General features: G+C 36.2%; 1 protein-coding gene across 1 annotated transcript; it reads left to right on the forward strand.

Moving 5' to 3' along the window:
- Positions 1 to 5,341: 5,341 nt before the first annotated feature.
- On the forward strand, positions 5,342 to 16,555 carry LOC136835540 (piggyBac transposable element-derived protein 4-like). Its single transcript, XM_067099184.1, is given in 6 exon segments — positions 5,342 to 5,399; positions 5,710 to 5,794; positions 10,971 to 11,204; positions 11,348 to 11,883; positions 11,886 to 12,343; positions 16,373 to 16,555. Coding segments are annotated over 6 exon segments (1,554 nt in total).
- The last annotated feature ends 945 nt before the right edge of the window (positions 16,556 to 17,500 follow it).

Raw genomic sequence — 17,500 nt, forward strand, 5'->3', positions numbered from 1 at the left:
TACTTTAGTTCTTTCTTTTAATCTTTCGACCTTTATTACATTTGTGATTTTAATATTGTATATACTTTTGCCATATCCATGTTCTTTGCTCTTTCAGCTGATTTTTTGAAAATGGTGACAGATTTGTAACGTAACGTCAAAGATAAAGAGTTAAAAATATGCTTTGGATGTTGTTCGTCCTAAAATTCATCAGTATTCTTAGAATCCTAGCAGCTTGAAGAAGGATTCCCATGTTCTTCTCAGTATCTTGATGTGATTCTTCTGCAGCAGACATTGCAATATCTGTTGCTGCTTTCAGTGAAACTCGTTATGACTCCCTTGACCGTTTGGGATTACTGAATACAGTACCAACACTTTCCAACTCCTCCTCTAAAAGAGTTTTGATCTGCTTTCTAGGTTTCACCTGTGCTTCATTTAGTCCTTGGCAAAATGCAGTTCTTATGTAATGCTCTTCTATTTACCCCATTGCCATCTTGGAGGAATTCAGTCAGTGAAAACAAAATTCCATATTAGTAGCTTTATGTGAAACACAATTTTGTAGCATCCTCTCACCAGGGTTATATTTCGGTCGCAACAAATTCATAACATGTACATTCCAACACTGTTTGTGATATGCGATGTCCATTGCATAAGGGTCTCCTGGATAGGTGCAATCACTCAGACGAATTTTTAACATTTCATTGCTAGATAAATCAACAGCTTCTTGCAAGCGAGTTCCTGTTGAATCAGTTGCAATCGTGTATAATCTATTTTTTCGTGTTCCTTCTTCATTGCAAAAAATGCAATTACTTTCCGTCATGCTTGGGCGTATGTGATCTTGTTGTTTAGCTTCTGTCTGCATCTTCGTGGCTAGAGGAAGAAGGTGATGATTCAAACTCTTGCTTTTCATACATCATTTTACTTGATCCATGTTAGCTTTGTGAGTACATTCTTTGTAGCAATCTGAATGGCATGATGCATTTCCCTTTTTCAGTTCTTCGGGTGTGATATTCCCTAAACGACAGGTAATGTTCGCATTTTTCAGATCATTCCAGCTTGCTCTTTTTCGAACACAGTCTAATACTTTTTCAAAGTTCTTTGGAATCACTAAGGGAGTTTGCTTTGTTTTGCTGCCATAAGATGCAGGAAGTAAAGTATGTGTACGGTTTTGCTCGTTTAGCTGATGTTGGTAGGTCTACTTTAAGAACACTTTCAATATGTGACGCTTTGACATTATGGAAAAGAATTAATGAAGAAAGCGTTTAAATGTACAGCACAGTTCAAACACCTATTCTCAAGTACTAAAAAGCCAAATACACTGAACTTTTCACAGCAAATAATATTTTTCCAACTAGATAATACGCTGAAAATTTATTTTCGTACAATGATATGAAGTTGTCCTTTGATGTTCATTTCAACTGTCCAAGAAATCCAGTCCTTACTTTGCATAGTAAACTATTTTGTTCTCGTGTGATTTCTGTCCTTCATTGGTCTGTTTTCTCTGCTCCCTCATGGTTTCGCTTCACAATCGGTAATGAAAAAACAACACAGTTAGAGTTAGTAATATACCGGGAAAAACAATTATAAGCATGGAACACATAAAAACTGATATTTTTGGGACACTGTAAGTACTTGCATATGAATGACTGGAAACCAGTGTTGCCTTGTCCACTGATTGTAGCCCAATCTGCCAGCACTGCAGGAGATAATTATAAAAAGATAGCTCTTTGTGTGTTATATTTATTATACGGTGAACGAATTATTTTTCAATCACATTTTTCATATGATAACTCTGATGTCACTTACTAATGGAAATGCAATGAGAAGTAGAATATATACGGTGGAAAAAAAATTGGTTAAAACTCGCAAACTGTAGGATTCATGAAAATAAAGCTACTATACTTTTTTTGGAGCAAATCATTATTGATGAAAGTTTTTCATAGGTTAACTCTAAAATGAGTTATAGATGAAAATCTGAGAGCAACTACATAGTGGCGGCCATCTTGGATTGATGAAGTCATACAGGGCTTCTGCCACATTTTCAGCCAAAGCACTTGGAAGCAGGTTATAGTAGACCACATTAGCCATGTATTCCAGGTAGTCAATACTTCCCTTCATTCAAAATCCCACGAAGTGAGATTTTGTGACATATGCTCCTCTACTGTACTACAAGCACAACATCTCCCAGGTCAGTGTTTAGATTATTCAATAATACCCACTGCATATTTTTGTAAATTAAAGGAGGGCAATATATATTCAGATAAGCAGATGGTGCCATGCTTTAATTACCCAAGTAAATCATCAGTCCTTACAAGTGTTAATCAGTCAATATACCCTTACATGTTCTCGTTCTTTTCACCTCGGAAGTGGTTTAGATATTCGTTTCTCCATTTATTTTCTGTCTCTCAATGTTCGCCTTTCATTCACTGTAATTAGAAGAATTATAAGTTAAGTTAAGTATATCTTAGTTTAACCATACCACTTAGCTGATTAACAGTTCTTCTAGGCTGGTCCGAAGGATTAAATTTATTTTACGTGGCTAAGAACCAACTGGTTACATAGAAACGGGACCTACAGCTTATTGTGGAATCCGAACCACATTAAGACTAGAAATGAATTTCTATGACCAGAAATAAATCCCTTTAATTCTTCATTGGCCAGTCGGAGAGTTGAACGCTGGGCCAACAGCGTGCTAGCCTAGAGCTCTACCCACCCCTCCAATGAAGAACTAGATGAAGAATTATATCCTTCACAGCTGGGAGAATACTGTAATTAAGCAATATAAATAAATCCTCAGTATGAACTCAACGTGCTCTCATTCTAAATCTTTCCACGGAACTTTTTTTAGGCATTCATAGTTCACACTAGTTGCCATGACAGCGTTTTCCTATCTTTTCATATTTACAAAAAGTCTTTCTACTTCGACATTTTTCTTGGTCTGGTCGTAGAGTTGCTGTAGATGGCAGTTCACAACAAGCGAACAGGTACAATAGTGTTTTAGAAATGTTCCCACCAGATAATCGCAGTAACTTGGTTTTTTGAACCTCTAACATTTTCATTTTTTTTTTTCAGTATTCCAAATGCATTATACCTGAAAGGAAAAGTTTACTTTTACGCTGAAATCCTGCAGTTGTTGTGTAATTCTTTTGTCGGTTTATGTGCATTTGCAACAACGACATGTCATTGCTATGGTGGCTTTTTGTACACTAGCTCAAAAATATTCTTCAACGGTCTTCCATTAGTTTTCGTTTATCTAGAAATGAACGATTTCGATGCAAGCAAAAAATGCGCGCTTTTCTCGTTAGAATACGGATAGTACAATATAACAGAGTAACACAAAAAAATTTAGGAACATTCACGAAACATTAAAAATCCACTTTAGATAGATAAGAAGGGTCAACGAGAAAACTAAACATTGAATAAAAGAATCAAGCATGTTTTGCAAATGCAAGAAAGAAAGAAACAAATATATCTTCAATAAAGACTGTCTAAAACGCGACAGGAAAGAAGGGAGAAAATAGTTGTCTTAATCTGCCCTCTACTGATGAGGTCACACAGAAACGGGAAACCCCAGAAATTGGTTCAGACAAGATGGGCAACAGGGGATCGCGCAGCACATCATCCTTAAGGCTATTGATCATTAACTATCCCAAGGCTAATGTTTCAATAAGCTACATTGCTTGGAAACTAACACCAACTAAACAACTGTACGTAACTGGATATCTGAATACGTTGCACTGACTCAGCTCTCCTAAACAGCCATTCACAAACAAAATACTAAAAGATCGCGAAAGAAAGCGTTTTTTTTTTTTTTTTTATGAAATGTCTACATAACTTAAGCCTCACATAGGTAATTTTCTTTATTTTACGCTAAAATCCCGCCCATTAAGTATTATTCATAATTTTAATCACAAGTATAAACAAGTAAATAATACGCCGAAGTTTCTCCGGAACAGTCGAGTTTTCTGTACAGCGTATAATGCTGTATGAAACTCTCAGCAACGGCCCAATAAACTTCCCACCACTGCCCGATGGTGGCCTGTGTTGTTGGCACCTATAACGGTGCCAGACGCACGATCATGGCTAACTTTAACCTTGTATTAAAACCATGGAGGGCTGCATTTTGGTATGTTTGATGATTGGAGGGTGGATGATCAACATACCAATTTGCGGCCCTCTAGCCTCAGTAGTTTTTAAGATCTAAGGGCGGACAGGAAAGTGCGGACGGACAGACAAATAGCAATCACAAAAGTTTCCTTTTGCAGAAAACTAAAATACAAAGGGGGATTTCAGAGGAACGATCAGTGATCGTTGCAAATGCAGATGTCTTTTAACGATAGTTAACATCTTAATTTTCTTTTACCTAAGTTCTCATTTTTAGATCCTCTTTCTCTTTGGAGTGACTGCATTGTAAATTCACTTCGTTTCCCAAAATTTCAGTCACTCTGAAAAGATGGCCAGAATTAGGATATAGATCACATATACTGCTTAGAAATTGTTTGCTGACAGCTTACTATTAAATGTCGTCAGTAAAAAAAAAAAAAAAAAAAAAAATTTTCCCCTTGACTGATTTCGTCTTTAACTTCTCATGCAAGACCAAGTAGGGGACGATGGGCTGACATATAATATACTCCGAAAGTTTTTATTTTATGTTAAGACTAATGTAAAGTAACAGTAAAGACTGAAACTCATAGATAATTACACAGTTGTGCTGTATTTTCTTAGTGGTAAGGAATGTAATTTGTTAATGAGTGTTAACCTATCAAGGAAAGATTTGGAAAAATTATTACGTCTCTCTCTCTCTCTCTCTCTCTCTCTCTCTCTCTCTCTCTCTCTCTCTGTGTGTGTGTGTGTGTGTGTGTGTGTGCGTGTGTGAAATGGAATATATAAAACCGGAAAGTATATAGGCAGAATAAAAACAGACTTGAAAGGAATTACTACTATTTACTTTGAAATGATTTCTTCATTTATTGCAATAAAATAGGAGAGCACTTTGTGAGAAATACGTAAAACATGTTTCGTAACGGTGCGATACAAAGTGAAATATCTGGTGTGGAGTCCTTCCTTCACAATATTGAAGGATTTGGCCGTGGTTGCTGCCCGATGATGGTGGTAAACTGGTGATAGTTGCCTGGAAACAATGTCAGTGTTGTTCTTGCACTTAAATCTATCTCTCAGTCTATAAATATATATAGGATTCCACACCAGACATTTCCCTATGTGTGGTACCGTTAGGAAACATGTTTTACGTATTTTTCAGAAAGTTCTGTTCTGTTTCATTGTAGCAACTGAAGAAATCATTTCAAAGTAGATAGCAGTAATTCCTTTGAAATCTGTTTTTATTCTGCCCCTAGAGATAGAGATGAGTGATGGTTCGTTTTCAGATGATCGGCGAGTTGCCACCTGCCGCTTGGAGATACGTAAGTGTTCTCTCCCAGGGAAGATAATAGTTTCCGTTTAGATGAATAAAAAGTGGTAAATACGCTTTCCAGAAGGCATAAGACACACACACACACACACACACACACACACACACACACACACACACACATATATATATATATATATATATATATATATATATATATATATATATATATATATATATATATATATATATATATATATATATATATATATATATATATATATATATATAATGGTGAGTGTGGCTTTTATACATTGTACAGTATATAGCTAGTGAGGAGTGATCACCCTCTACCCACACAGATCAATGCCCCTGGGAGCTGGGGATGTTTGCTTCTCAGGCCGATAAACTCCTTGAGAGTGAAATGGCTGGGAAGCACACCGGCATGTGATTGGCCTCAGCATAGCTGAACCTTTTGGGTGTGGGCATGCAGGCAAGTTAGCTGCCTACTGCGACTGCAACACTGGCGAATTGTTCATGTAGTTAGCCAAAGAAACCTTGAGGGACTCTACCAGAGGAGGAATGGCCCCCAGTCCCGTGCAGCCCTTAAATGGGCAAGGGGTGCTAAGAATCTCACGGTCTCCTAATTCTTTTATTCACGCTAAAATACTATCAAAATTGGTAATTGGAATGTGAGAACGTCAAATCAGGATAGCAAAATTCAAGAGTTGGTGGCAGTTTTTCAAAGTTATGAATTGGACATTTCTGCCGTAACAGAGGCAAGATTAACTGGGGTTGATAAATTGGATTTGGGGAATAATTTATGTTTGTTGACATCTGGCTGACGGGATGGAATACTTCATCAGGGAGTAGGATTACTGTTGGGATGCAGTGCAAGGATGGCTCTATGTGAATGGGATTGGTGAAGGAATAGGAAGAGTTACTAGACATGGTGTTTTGTTTTGTATTGGAGACTTCAGTGCAATAATGGGCTGCTCGAATGAGGGATTTGAGGCTTGTGTAGGCAAGATGGGTGTCGGAGGTAGGATAAGTGAAAATAGAGTAAGTTTTGGGAGTTTCTGTCTAGCAAATGATTAGTCATTTGGGGCACACTTTTTCAACACCACAATATACACAAGACGACAATGGTGTCACCGTTTGGAAAATATAAAAATCAGATTAATCATATTGCTGTTGATAAAAGGCATAGAAACTCTTTGCTAGATGTTCGTGTTAATCGGGGAGCAGATATTGGTAGTGATCATTATCTCAGCGTTGCAAAATTAAGACTTAAGCTAAAAAGTCAGAAGAAGGGAAAACCTGTTGTTGATGCATACGATATTGATATGCTTAGAAGAGAAGGAGAGGGAAGGGAGGAATTTAGAATAGAATGCAGAAACAGGTGTTGGAAGCTTTGGAGGAGGGAGGGAGAAGTGTAGATGATATGTTGTGGGATGTGAATAAAGCTTTGCATGAGGCTGCTGGTTGCACAATCGGAAGGAGACTCAGCTTGAGGAAAAAGATGAGGGTGGCTGAGGGAACATGGGATATGATCAAAAAGAGAGGTAAAGCAAAACTGAGGAATGAGATGCATTTTGTTAGTGATGAAGATTTTGAATTAGCAAGAACTAAGTGCTTGAGTTTGGATTCAGAAGTTAAAAGACTAACTAAGAGAGGTAAAAGAAGGTCTGTTAATGAAAAGGTTGTGGAAACTGAAAAATTATTTAATAAAAATGATGGTCAGAGTCAAAGGATAGCATAAAAAGTAACTGAAGGGCTGATTGGCAGTGCTGGTAAGCTTCAGGATATACCAGTCAGGGACATGGAAGGTAATTTATTGACCAAAAATGTCGAAATCAGAAATAGATGGAAAGAGCACTTTGAGACAGTTCTTAATAAACCAGTCCCTTCAGAAGAGGATATACCGCCTGCTTAGGAAGATTTAAATATTGATGAAGGTGAGATGAGGCTAGAAGAAGTAGTTAAGGCAATAAAACAGTTAAAGAATTATAAGGCACCAGGAGAGGATGGTTTATTCCCGGAAATGTTTAAAGCGGAGGAGGATAGACTAGTAATTGTTTTGAAGATATTATTCAATGAGATATGGGTGACAGGAATAATATACCATTAGGTTGGAAGGATGGTGTGATCATTAAAGTTCCAAAGAAAGGAGATCAGAGTAGGTGTGGAAATTGGAGGCGAATCACTTTGTCACCTGTACCCTAGAAAATTTTCCGTAAGAGTAATGTTGAATAGGTTGGAGTAAAGAAAACGGTACTCGACTAACCGGAAGCGAGAGAGATAGAGAGAGAGAGAGAGAACAAGAAAAGAGAAAGGGAAAGAATTCGTTCCCCTCCGCTTAGTGCAACATCTTCCACACCCATCTCCCCAACCGATCTATGATCTGCTGAAGCACACATAAAAAACGCTGAGCGCAAAACTTTGGAGACGTGTCCTCCTCTCCAGTCGTCAAGGCAAAAATTGCCAAGTAAGCTTCCCTTTTTGCTCACACGCATGTATGTACCAAAAATAAAACACGTACATAACTATAAAAAAAAAGTTTAAAATCTAAGAAATGCACACACACTTGCGTAAGAAATGTTTACTCGCAAGTAACCCAACAACTGTCAAATAAATTATCTCCTAATAATCAAAGTCCCCAAGAAATAATACAATAATTAAAAATACCTTTATTAAACACTAAATGTCGGTGCGAATGGTCGATTGCCATAAAAAAAAAAAAACACAAGCCACGCCCACAATTCACATGGCCTTCATAGAGTATGGCAAAGAAGGCGATAAATTCTGCCCAGAATAATGACGTCGCCGACACGTCACTCAGGGGATGACATCACTCCTGCCAAGGCCTGATATTAGTTGCAGTGCTATTAAAGAGCAATCTACCCAGCCCCCTTAACTAGTTTGTACACTTCAAATCTGACACTAAAATTAACAATAAAAAAAAAATAATAACAACGCCATGTACACCCCCTGCTTAACGGCCACAGTGTGAATTCCTCTCATCAAAGAGAGAGAGAGAGAGAGAGAGAGAGAGAGAGAGAGAGAGAGAGAGGACATGTTCAGTGTGTTTTACCACACACAAGCGGTCAAGATACCACAATTAAATACACTGCGCATACTGTCCTCTTCCCCAAACATTCCCCAGTATGAGCTAAAGTCCAGAAATACCTACAAACACACCTAAACCTTGCGCCCCGTGACGCATCATTAAACACACACACTCGCGCTCGAGAAAGACTGACGGAGTGCATTTCACAACACCTCCCTAAACTGAATTGCCGAACCATCAAAATCCCTGTTCTGAGATGCCAATACCACTATTAATAAGATATGTCTCTTCAGAAGCGTAACCTATAACCTTCGACTATCTATTCCTATCTATTTATCGATTTGACTCTCCATTCGACTATTATGCTGCCCACCACACTGTTATGTCCTTCGACAAGGTCAATTAGGGTCATAATCTCTTGCTGCATCTGTGTCAAGAACAGCGTCATATAATCTTACATCCCTAAGATTCTCCAGTAGCAATGGCCAGCACTGGGTCAGCACATTCCTTCTCTCTCGTCGACTCCTCTCCCTGTATTTAACCTCAGAAAAAGGCCTACCGGAATAAAACTTCGAGATACAAAACTAGACTTTATTTGCAAATTTAACAAAAGTCATTCAGCAAAAGCTATGGTCATGAAATGGAGTGACTCACACCCACTAAAAATGAGAATCATTACTAGAGGAAATTCAGACTCACAATCAATCGAATTAATGACTAGACCAACCAATACTAGTGACTAACGCCCTGGTCACCAAACAAAATAAAAAGGTCATAATTATTCTAGACCAAAACAAATATCTTAGAGAATGTTAAAAGAACACCACTTCCAAAATATTCGTCCTCACAGGATGAAACCAGAATTCCTGTTAAAAGAAACATATCATATATTAAAACCTAAAATGGTGTATGAAAAAGAAATAGATACTTAAACAGATAATGCACAATGGAGAACAAAATGAAGAAATGCATAATGGAGAACAGAAGAGTTTTACTGCATCACAAAGTGGGTGTTTCACATAACGTCTGGAAAAAATATAAGTGTTAACTAGTTATCTTACTCACTTCTATGGCAGCATGTAACCATTTCCCACAGTGGCTGTTCTTATCCACTAACACTGCACAAAGAGCAAATCACACCCAGCCGCAAATCGAAGTGAATAGCTATTGTATGGTTCTTCTATAATATACACCTTAGAGAGTGCACATATGCACGTATTCACTTAATAACCCCTCCCTGGAAGCATGACGACACCTGTTCAATGTTCGAAGGATCACAGCGCTTCTATCAATCTGCCACGTTGTCTCCACGCATCTTGGGCATGATCAAAAGGCACAAATGAACGCGTCAGATACCCGCTGTATCTAACTGCGGAAATTTCCAACGTCAACATAAATGCTACCTGCATCGGAGATACTTTTCACAGGCCAGCACATAGTTTGCTAAAAGACTTATTATATTGATCTAAGACATAAAATGATATAAACTTACTGTTAGTTCAAATGGCGCATTCAATATTCCTAGCTGAATTAGAATCAGATTGGCATGAGCACAATCTCGACTTTGACCCTCATCCAAAACACACCTCAAGAAATTCTCCTTACATTTAGATATGCATATCTCTTAAAGGAAATCTCCCTAAATGAACTTAACCCTTTTAACCCTTGAGGGTATATACTGGTTTTTACTGCTTACTCTGTGTGGCGATATATAGTCACTTTCAAATTACGCGCTTAAATAAACCCAACCCAAATCAGGAGATGGTTACTTTTTATTGGCTGACCATCTCCCTCCTTTTTCCAAGAAAGCCAATCAGATGATAGCACGACCTTCAGCCATATTACCTAGAATCTCATGTTTGTTTACATTTTCAAGTTCACGCACGGCTGTGGTCTCGAGTGATTATCGCAATATATATGTAAATTTTGTGATATGATATTAGAAATGCATAAGATATACTTATTTTTTAGTTATCAATAATGACATAGAGAATAAAGATTGTGTTATATAAGAGTGACAAGCTCGGACAGTGTCGTACATAAGGTTTTTGTAATGTGTTTCTCATGTTTTGTTGTCGTCAGCTGATGTCTGTTGACTGCTGATGCCCGACAGCGAACCCTTACAATAGATGATAGTTTTCTTGAATAGATAATAGAAATATGTAACCTATGTGATACACAGGTATAGTAGGGTGATAGTAAAAGATATGCCTGAGTGCTAACCTCAACCAGTTTTTTTTTTTCTTTTTTAGAAAATGGAACTGTTTAAGAGGAAAAAATTTCCAGAAGGGATCGTGAGTGTATGTTGTGAAAGTTTGTTTGGTCTATTGATTGTTTTACAATTGAGCTATATATATATATATATATATATATATATATATATATATATATATATATATATATATATATATATATATATATATATATGTGTGTGTGTGTGTGTGTGTGTGTGTGTGTGTGTGTGTGTGTGTGTTTTATATTTACAGGTAAATCTATATAAAAACATATAAAATCTATTGAGATAGTGAAAATTCTGTGTGATGGATCGTGAAGAGAGTCTGAGGTTGTCACGCTTGATGTTTCTGATTGTATGGACATTGCTTGTGATTTTCATTATGAAACCAGTGACTCTGAAATTGATCTTGATGATCTTCATCTCATGAGTGATGATGAAGAAAGTGAATTTGATGAATACGATGAACCAGCTGATTCTGGTAGTGGGAATACAGGAGGGAGTGGTAGTGTTAGCAACGTTGATTTGACAGGTGTACCGGGGGGGAGTGACCAGTGGATGCCACTTCTTGATGATGATGCCGGCCCTCCTACGATTCCATTTACTGCTACAAGTGGACTGAAGCATACAATTGCTGCAGATGCTAAACCAGTTGAATATTTGAAGCTCATGTTATCAGATATATTTGAGAAAACAGCACGAGAACCGAACAGTATGCAAACCAGTGGATTGAAAGTAATGAAGAATATTTTAGACAAAAGAAGAGGTCTGTGGTGCATGAATGGATAAAACAGGGCAAGACATCTGCCAAGGAATTGTCAGCATTTCTTGGGATAATATTGAATATGGGAATCATAGCAAAACCAACCATTAGGTCTTACTGGGGCTGTTCAAACCCCAGCCAGTCAACTCCATGGTTCAGAGAATACTTCAACCGTGAAAGATTCGAGCTGCTGTTGAAAAATTTTTTACACTTCAACGACAACAGGAAAATGCCTGCAGCAAGTGATCCTTCTTACAAACTCTACAAAATCCAGCCTCTCATTGATCATTTCAAAAGGAAGTTCAAGGGTGCTTTTGTTCCACAGAGGGTGGTATCTATTGGCTATCGTGGGAAAACCCCTCATCTTAGGATATATATGCCAAACAGGCATCATTCTCGCTTTGGCATAAAGGTCTGGTGTCTTTGTGAAGCCAAAACCGGATATACAGTTACCTTTGAAATATACAGAGGAAAACTGGTATTGAGGTCAGTGAAGAGGGTACCACCTATGACCTTGTCATGAGACTGATGACTGAGGCAGATCTACTGTATCAAGGGTATCACCTGTGGGTTGATAATTACTTCTCTTCCCCAAAACTCTTTATGGATCTTTGGCAAAATAAAACTACGGCAACTGGGACAGTAAGGGTCAACAGAAAAGGCCTTCCACGGGATGCAGTAAGGGAAAAACTTCCACAGCATCAAGTTGCAGAGAGACGAAAGGGACCTCTGTTGTGCATAGCATATAAAGATGGCAAGAGGACTCCAGTCGTCATCTCTACAGCAGCCAAAGGAGGTTTTACAACTGTGAAGAGGCAAAGGAAAGCAGGCAAAGAGTTGCCAATTGCAATTGCAGATTACAATTCAGTGATGGGGGGCGTCGATCTAAAGGATACTAAACTGTATCCATACCTAGCAGAGCGCAGAACTGTAAAATGGACAACAAAATCTTCTTTATCATTTTTTGGGATTGCTGCACTGAACAGTTATATTTCTATCAGGCAAGTACCTCTCAAACTGCACAATTAGATAGATGTCACTTCATGATCAGCATCATTGATGATCTTGTTGCAGATTACGCTCCTCCAAAAGTATAGAGAAAGCGACGGACTGTACAGCAAATTCAGGCTAGTAGGCTAAGCCCCCAACCAAAATCTGGACCTTCACATGTTTCTGGAGAAAAGGAAGTCATCCATGAGATAAAAAAAATTCCAACAGGGAAACAAAGGACTTGCATTGCTGACCATCCAAAACGTGTCCGAACAAGCAATTACTGCCCAAAATGTGATGCAGGAGTTTGCCCAACATGTTTCTTCAGTTGCCAAAAAAAGAATCTTAACCTGTAGTATGCACTTCTAGTAACCTTTTGCACACCTTTATATTTCATTATATCAAGTAACTGTATCATTATGCATGTCATTATAAAGAATTAAATTTTTTGGTTAAATTTCATGCTCCTTTCCAATTTATTTCAATTTTTTTTTTTTTGCCTTAATCCCACAGGGAACACCAATTCTGATATTTTCACATTAAAATTCAGTTCATAGGCTTTAAATTGATATATAATAGTCTATATTTTGGGAGATAATTAACATACGGTAAGTGACAGGAAAAAGAGGCCCACTTTTCCAAAATAACATGCAATTATATGTACGCATGGGTTCGCGTGTCATAATCATTAGTCCGGGTTAAAAGGGTTAAGATGAAAAGGAATACTTAAGTGGAATTGGAGGCACCGACAACTATGGTTGCATTCCCTTTTCTTGAGTCCCTGTCACATCTACACAGCACAAAGGCTGTAACGAGGCTGGTCTGACGACCGTCGCCGACCAACACCAAATGTTCGACTAACAACCGGACAAACAACCAATGCCAGTAGTTAAGCACTATTGCATGTATACTTACAATTAAATACACGAAACGGCCAAAACAACGCTCTTCATTACTAAATGCAAACACAACAAAACGTTATATCCTTCTTCAACATAATGCACATTTCCACTTCACGTAAATTTAAAAATAATACATAAAACCGTACCACAACTTGCGGAAAAGTACAACCTCTCTGGTCGAAGTTTCGACAGAGGAAAATAGCATAACGATGTGTGGTTATAATAATATATAGTTCCAGAAGTCTCTCTTATGATTAAGTCTAAAAAAAACCAGAAATATGATTTTCGCTATGGTTCAAGTTCAAATTTATAACTACGGTTACCTCGTTGAAAAGGAAACAAAGACGAAGGTACAACTTATATTAATAGATTAACAGTAATGACATGTAGGTGGTTTGAAATTAAGTCCGTTTACTTGTAAATTAAATCATTTTAAATTTTGATCTTTCTTTCTCTCTCTCAGTCTGTCTGTCTGTCTGTGTGTCTGTCTCTCTTCTCTTTCCCACTTTAAAGCAAGAAAATGTGATGGCATGAATTATGTAACATGCATGTTATATAAACCTTTAGATAGTCATTGACAGAGACAGGCTTTGATAATAATTACTCATGAATATAATAAGCTGTGCTTCATTCAGTATTTTTATATTACTTAGATTTTTTTGCTTTGTCCTTTCTTTTGTCCTTTATTCTCCAAAGAAGAGACGTGTAGCTTTAAGCAGCAATTTAATGAGATCACTCTGAATATAATAAATTGAATGGAGTAATGGTATGCAAAATTTACACACAATAATGCGCCTTTGGCTTGTTACTTTATGTAAATATAAACAAGTAACGCTTAATCCTAATATATTAGGATTACGTATTCAATATTATTTCCGAGGAAGAGAGAATTGGATACCAAACGACATTAGTAGCTTAATGATTGCATATAAAACTCACGGTTATGTGATAAAAATTCATTCACATACACACACACACACACACACACACACACACACACATATATATATATATATATATATATATATATATATATATATATATATATATATATATATATATATATATATATATATATACAGTCTACCTAAGCCAAATCACAAGTCCTTAAAAAGAAGGCATCGTGCTTACCCCATGCAAAAATGGAAAAAAAGCACGTTAAAAAAGAAGAATATATATATATATATATATATATATATATATATATATATATATATATATATATATATATATATATATATATGTATGTATATATGTATATGTATATATATATATATATATATATATATATATATATATATATATATATATATATATATATATATATATATATATATATATATATATATATATATATATATATATATATATATATATATATATATATAATGTCCAATAAAAAGCTAAAAGTATGTTGTGTAAAAAAATAAAATAAAAAATCAGCGTTAATAAAGAAAATGAAGAAAAGTAGTTAGATATGAATCTAGTAGAATTTAATTTAGCTTCCTTCTTCTTATTAAGGATAGCTAAAATCACCCATATACAACAGCCCATTTGACTGATGACTTCTCTGCTTGAAAAACTCCGGGTAAATGTTTTCCTTTTCAATTTTTCAAGGCGTGTTTGAGATGGAAGGAAATTTTTTTCTCTCTCCTGCTAAAACCACTTTCAGAGGAAAAGCTTTCTACTTCGTCTTCATTTCCGTTTCTACTCTGATTGTCACGACCTAGTGATGAAGAGGCTTTCTTCATATCGCTTTCAATTCGTTGACTTTTACCCTTACACGACAGTATGAAGCTTGAGCATCTGTTAGCAATGATAATGTAATGGTTTGGCGGTATATACTTTGTCATTGCACAACTTAATGAGACACAGAAAAACAAAGTATATATAAATACACACTAATATAAATATATATATATATATATATATATATATATATATATATATATATATATATATATATATATATATATATATATATATACATATATATATATATATATATATATATATATATATATATATATATATATATATATATATATATATATATATATATATATATATATATATATATATATATATATATATATATATATATATATATATATATATATATATATATATATATATATATATATATATATATATATATATATATATATATATATATATATATATATATATGTGTGTGTGTGTGTGTGTGTGTGTGTGTGTGTGTGTGTGTGTGTGTGTGTAGAATCTACTGGACACTTTTACCAGATACATATGTAATTGTAATAGCCACAATGCCCTCTTAACTTCTCGAATTCTTTGAGCTTTTTTGGATACTCTTGTCACTACAAAGCCTTAAGATCCAAGTGCAAGAAATTGAAGTGGGTGTGATGTCAGGGAGCGGGAAACGAACCCGTGTCACCATAATCACAAGATGGTCATGTTGCCTTGGGATTATGGTGACACAGGTTTGTTTCCCTCTACCAGATATCACATCCACTTAAATATCTTGCACTTTGATCTTAAGGCGTTGCCTTGTGATTATGTAGACATGGGTTCGTTTCCCACTGCCGGACATCACAACCACTTCAATTTCTTGCACTTGGATCTTAAGACTTTGTAGTGACAAGCGTATCCAAAAAGCACGAAGAATTCGAGAAGTTGAGAGGCCATATATATATATATATATATATATATATATATATATATATATATATATATATATATATATATATATATATATATATATATATATATATATATATATATATATATATATATATATATATATATATATATATATATATATATATATATATATATATATATATATATATATATATTATCATAAGAGGTAAAACCTAACACGCCATCTCACCTCCAATACTAATGTAAACTTCAGTATAAGAATGATTTTACTTTTTTAGATAATGTTCATTTTAGTTCTTTTACCTTAAAGATAATTGTGTATAGAAATTCGCCCCTATTCATCTCCTCTGTCCACTACCCCCTTTGGGAAAATCTTTAATCCTTTCTATGCCCTAATGACTGCCAAAGACCTTGATTGCAGGTGCTGTTCGTCTGGAAGATGCTAATTCCACCTGTGGCAGGCACACCCAAAAGAGAAAGCACTCCCACGCTGGCAACTGACCCATGTGACTGGCGCCATATTAAACACCTGGCAGATAACCCGCATGCAGACCGTATAGAAAACAGGACTCCAAGCAAACAAGAGTTGCACTGCCTGGAATGAACAACAACGTAAACCTTATTAGGGCATAAGAGGAGAAATGCCGACTCGCTTGACCCCAGAAAAGTCTCAGACTCAGAAGATGTTGGACTATCCCAGGACATTTGATCCTCCACTCCGCTCCTTGAGCTGCCCCTTGCAGTCCTGCATGGCTGTCCCCAAGCCTATGGTTTTCTTTTATAGTGAAGTCCCTTGATGCTACCCTTCACTGCTGGCCCCCGAGGACATAGAACCTGTCTCCTGACAAAGGTAAAGTACCAATGTCAAGGTTCTTAAGTCAATCACGTCTCTGTTAGCCTTTTACAATTTTTCCGTTTCCTCTCTAAGGTGTATAACTGCAGTGAGACCTGTATTACTTTGAACTGCGTTAACGTAAGGATACTTACAGTGAAGTGAATTATTCGTTTTATTACTTGGAATTACAGGCACCGGAATGGAGGTCTTTCTTATGCACCTTCTGTGTACTCCCTCTATTTCTTAATTATACTCCCAATACACCTATGTAACCATGTGTAATACCAATTACAGATAGGAGTTACCCGCTGTGGATCTGAGCATCATCTCGTCTGCATAGTGGTAGAACCTCTTCTTTCTCCCCCTCTACGATGTCCTTGGAATCAAGCCTTTTTGAGTTTTGTCTGAGACAATATCCCAGTTGTTTATTATTCCTTTGGAATGACAGGATTCTGTTTACCTGCCCTAATTTATGCTTCAATTCTTCCGCTGATATGCATTTCATGTAAATATACTCATGTAAGTGAAACCTTAACTGTTTACTTGAAATTCCGCCTTTGAAGCAGGGCATAAGCTGACACTTTTGCTTGTTTTACTGAACTCAGCATAAGAGTCAGATATAGTAAATTTTCAAGGCAAGTCTTTGTTGGACTCAGACTTAAAACATATGTATATATATAACTTATATATATATATATATATATATATATATAT

This window comes from Macrobrachium rosenbergii, chromosome 55 (genome assembly GCF_040412425.1).
Source record: "Macrobrachium rosenbergii isolate ZJJX-2024 chromosome 55, ASM4041242v1, whole genome shotgun sequence".
NCBI classification, from domain to species: domain Eukaryota; kingdom Metazoa; phylum Arthropoda; class Malacostraca; order Decapoda; family Palaemonidae; genus Macrobrachium; species Macrobrachium rosenbergii.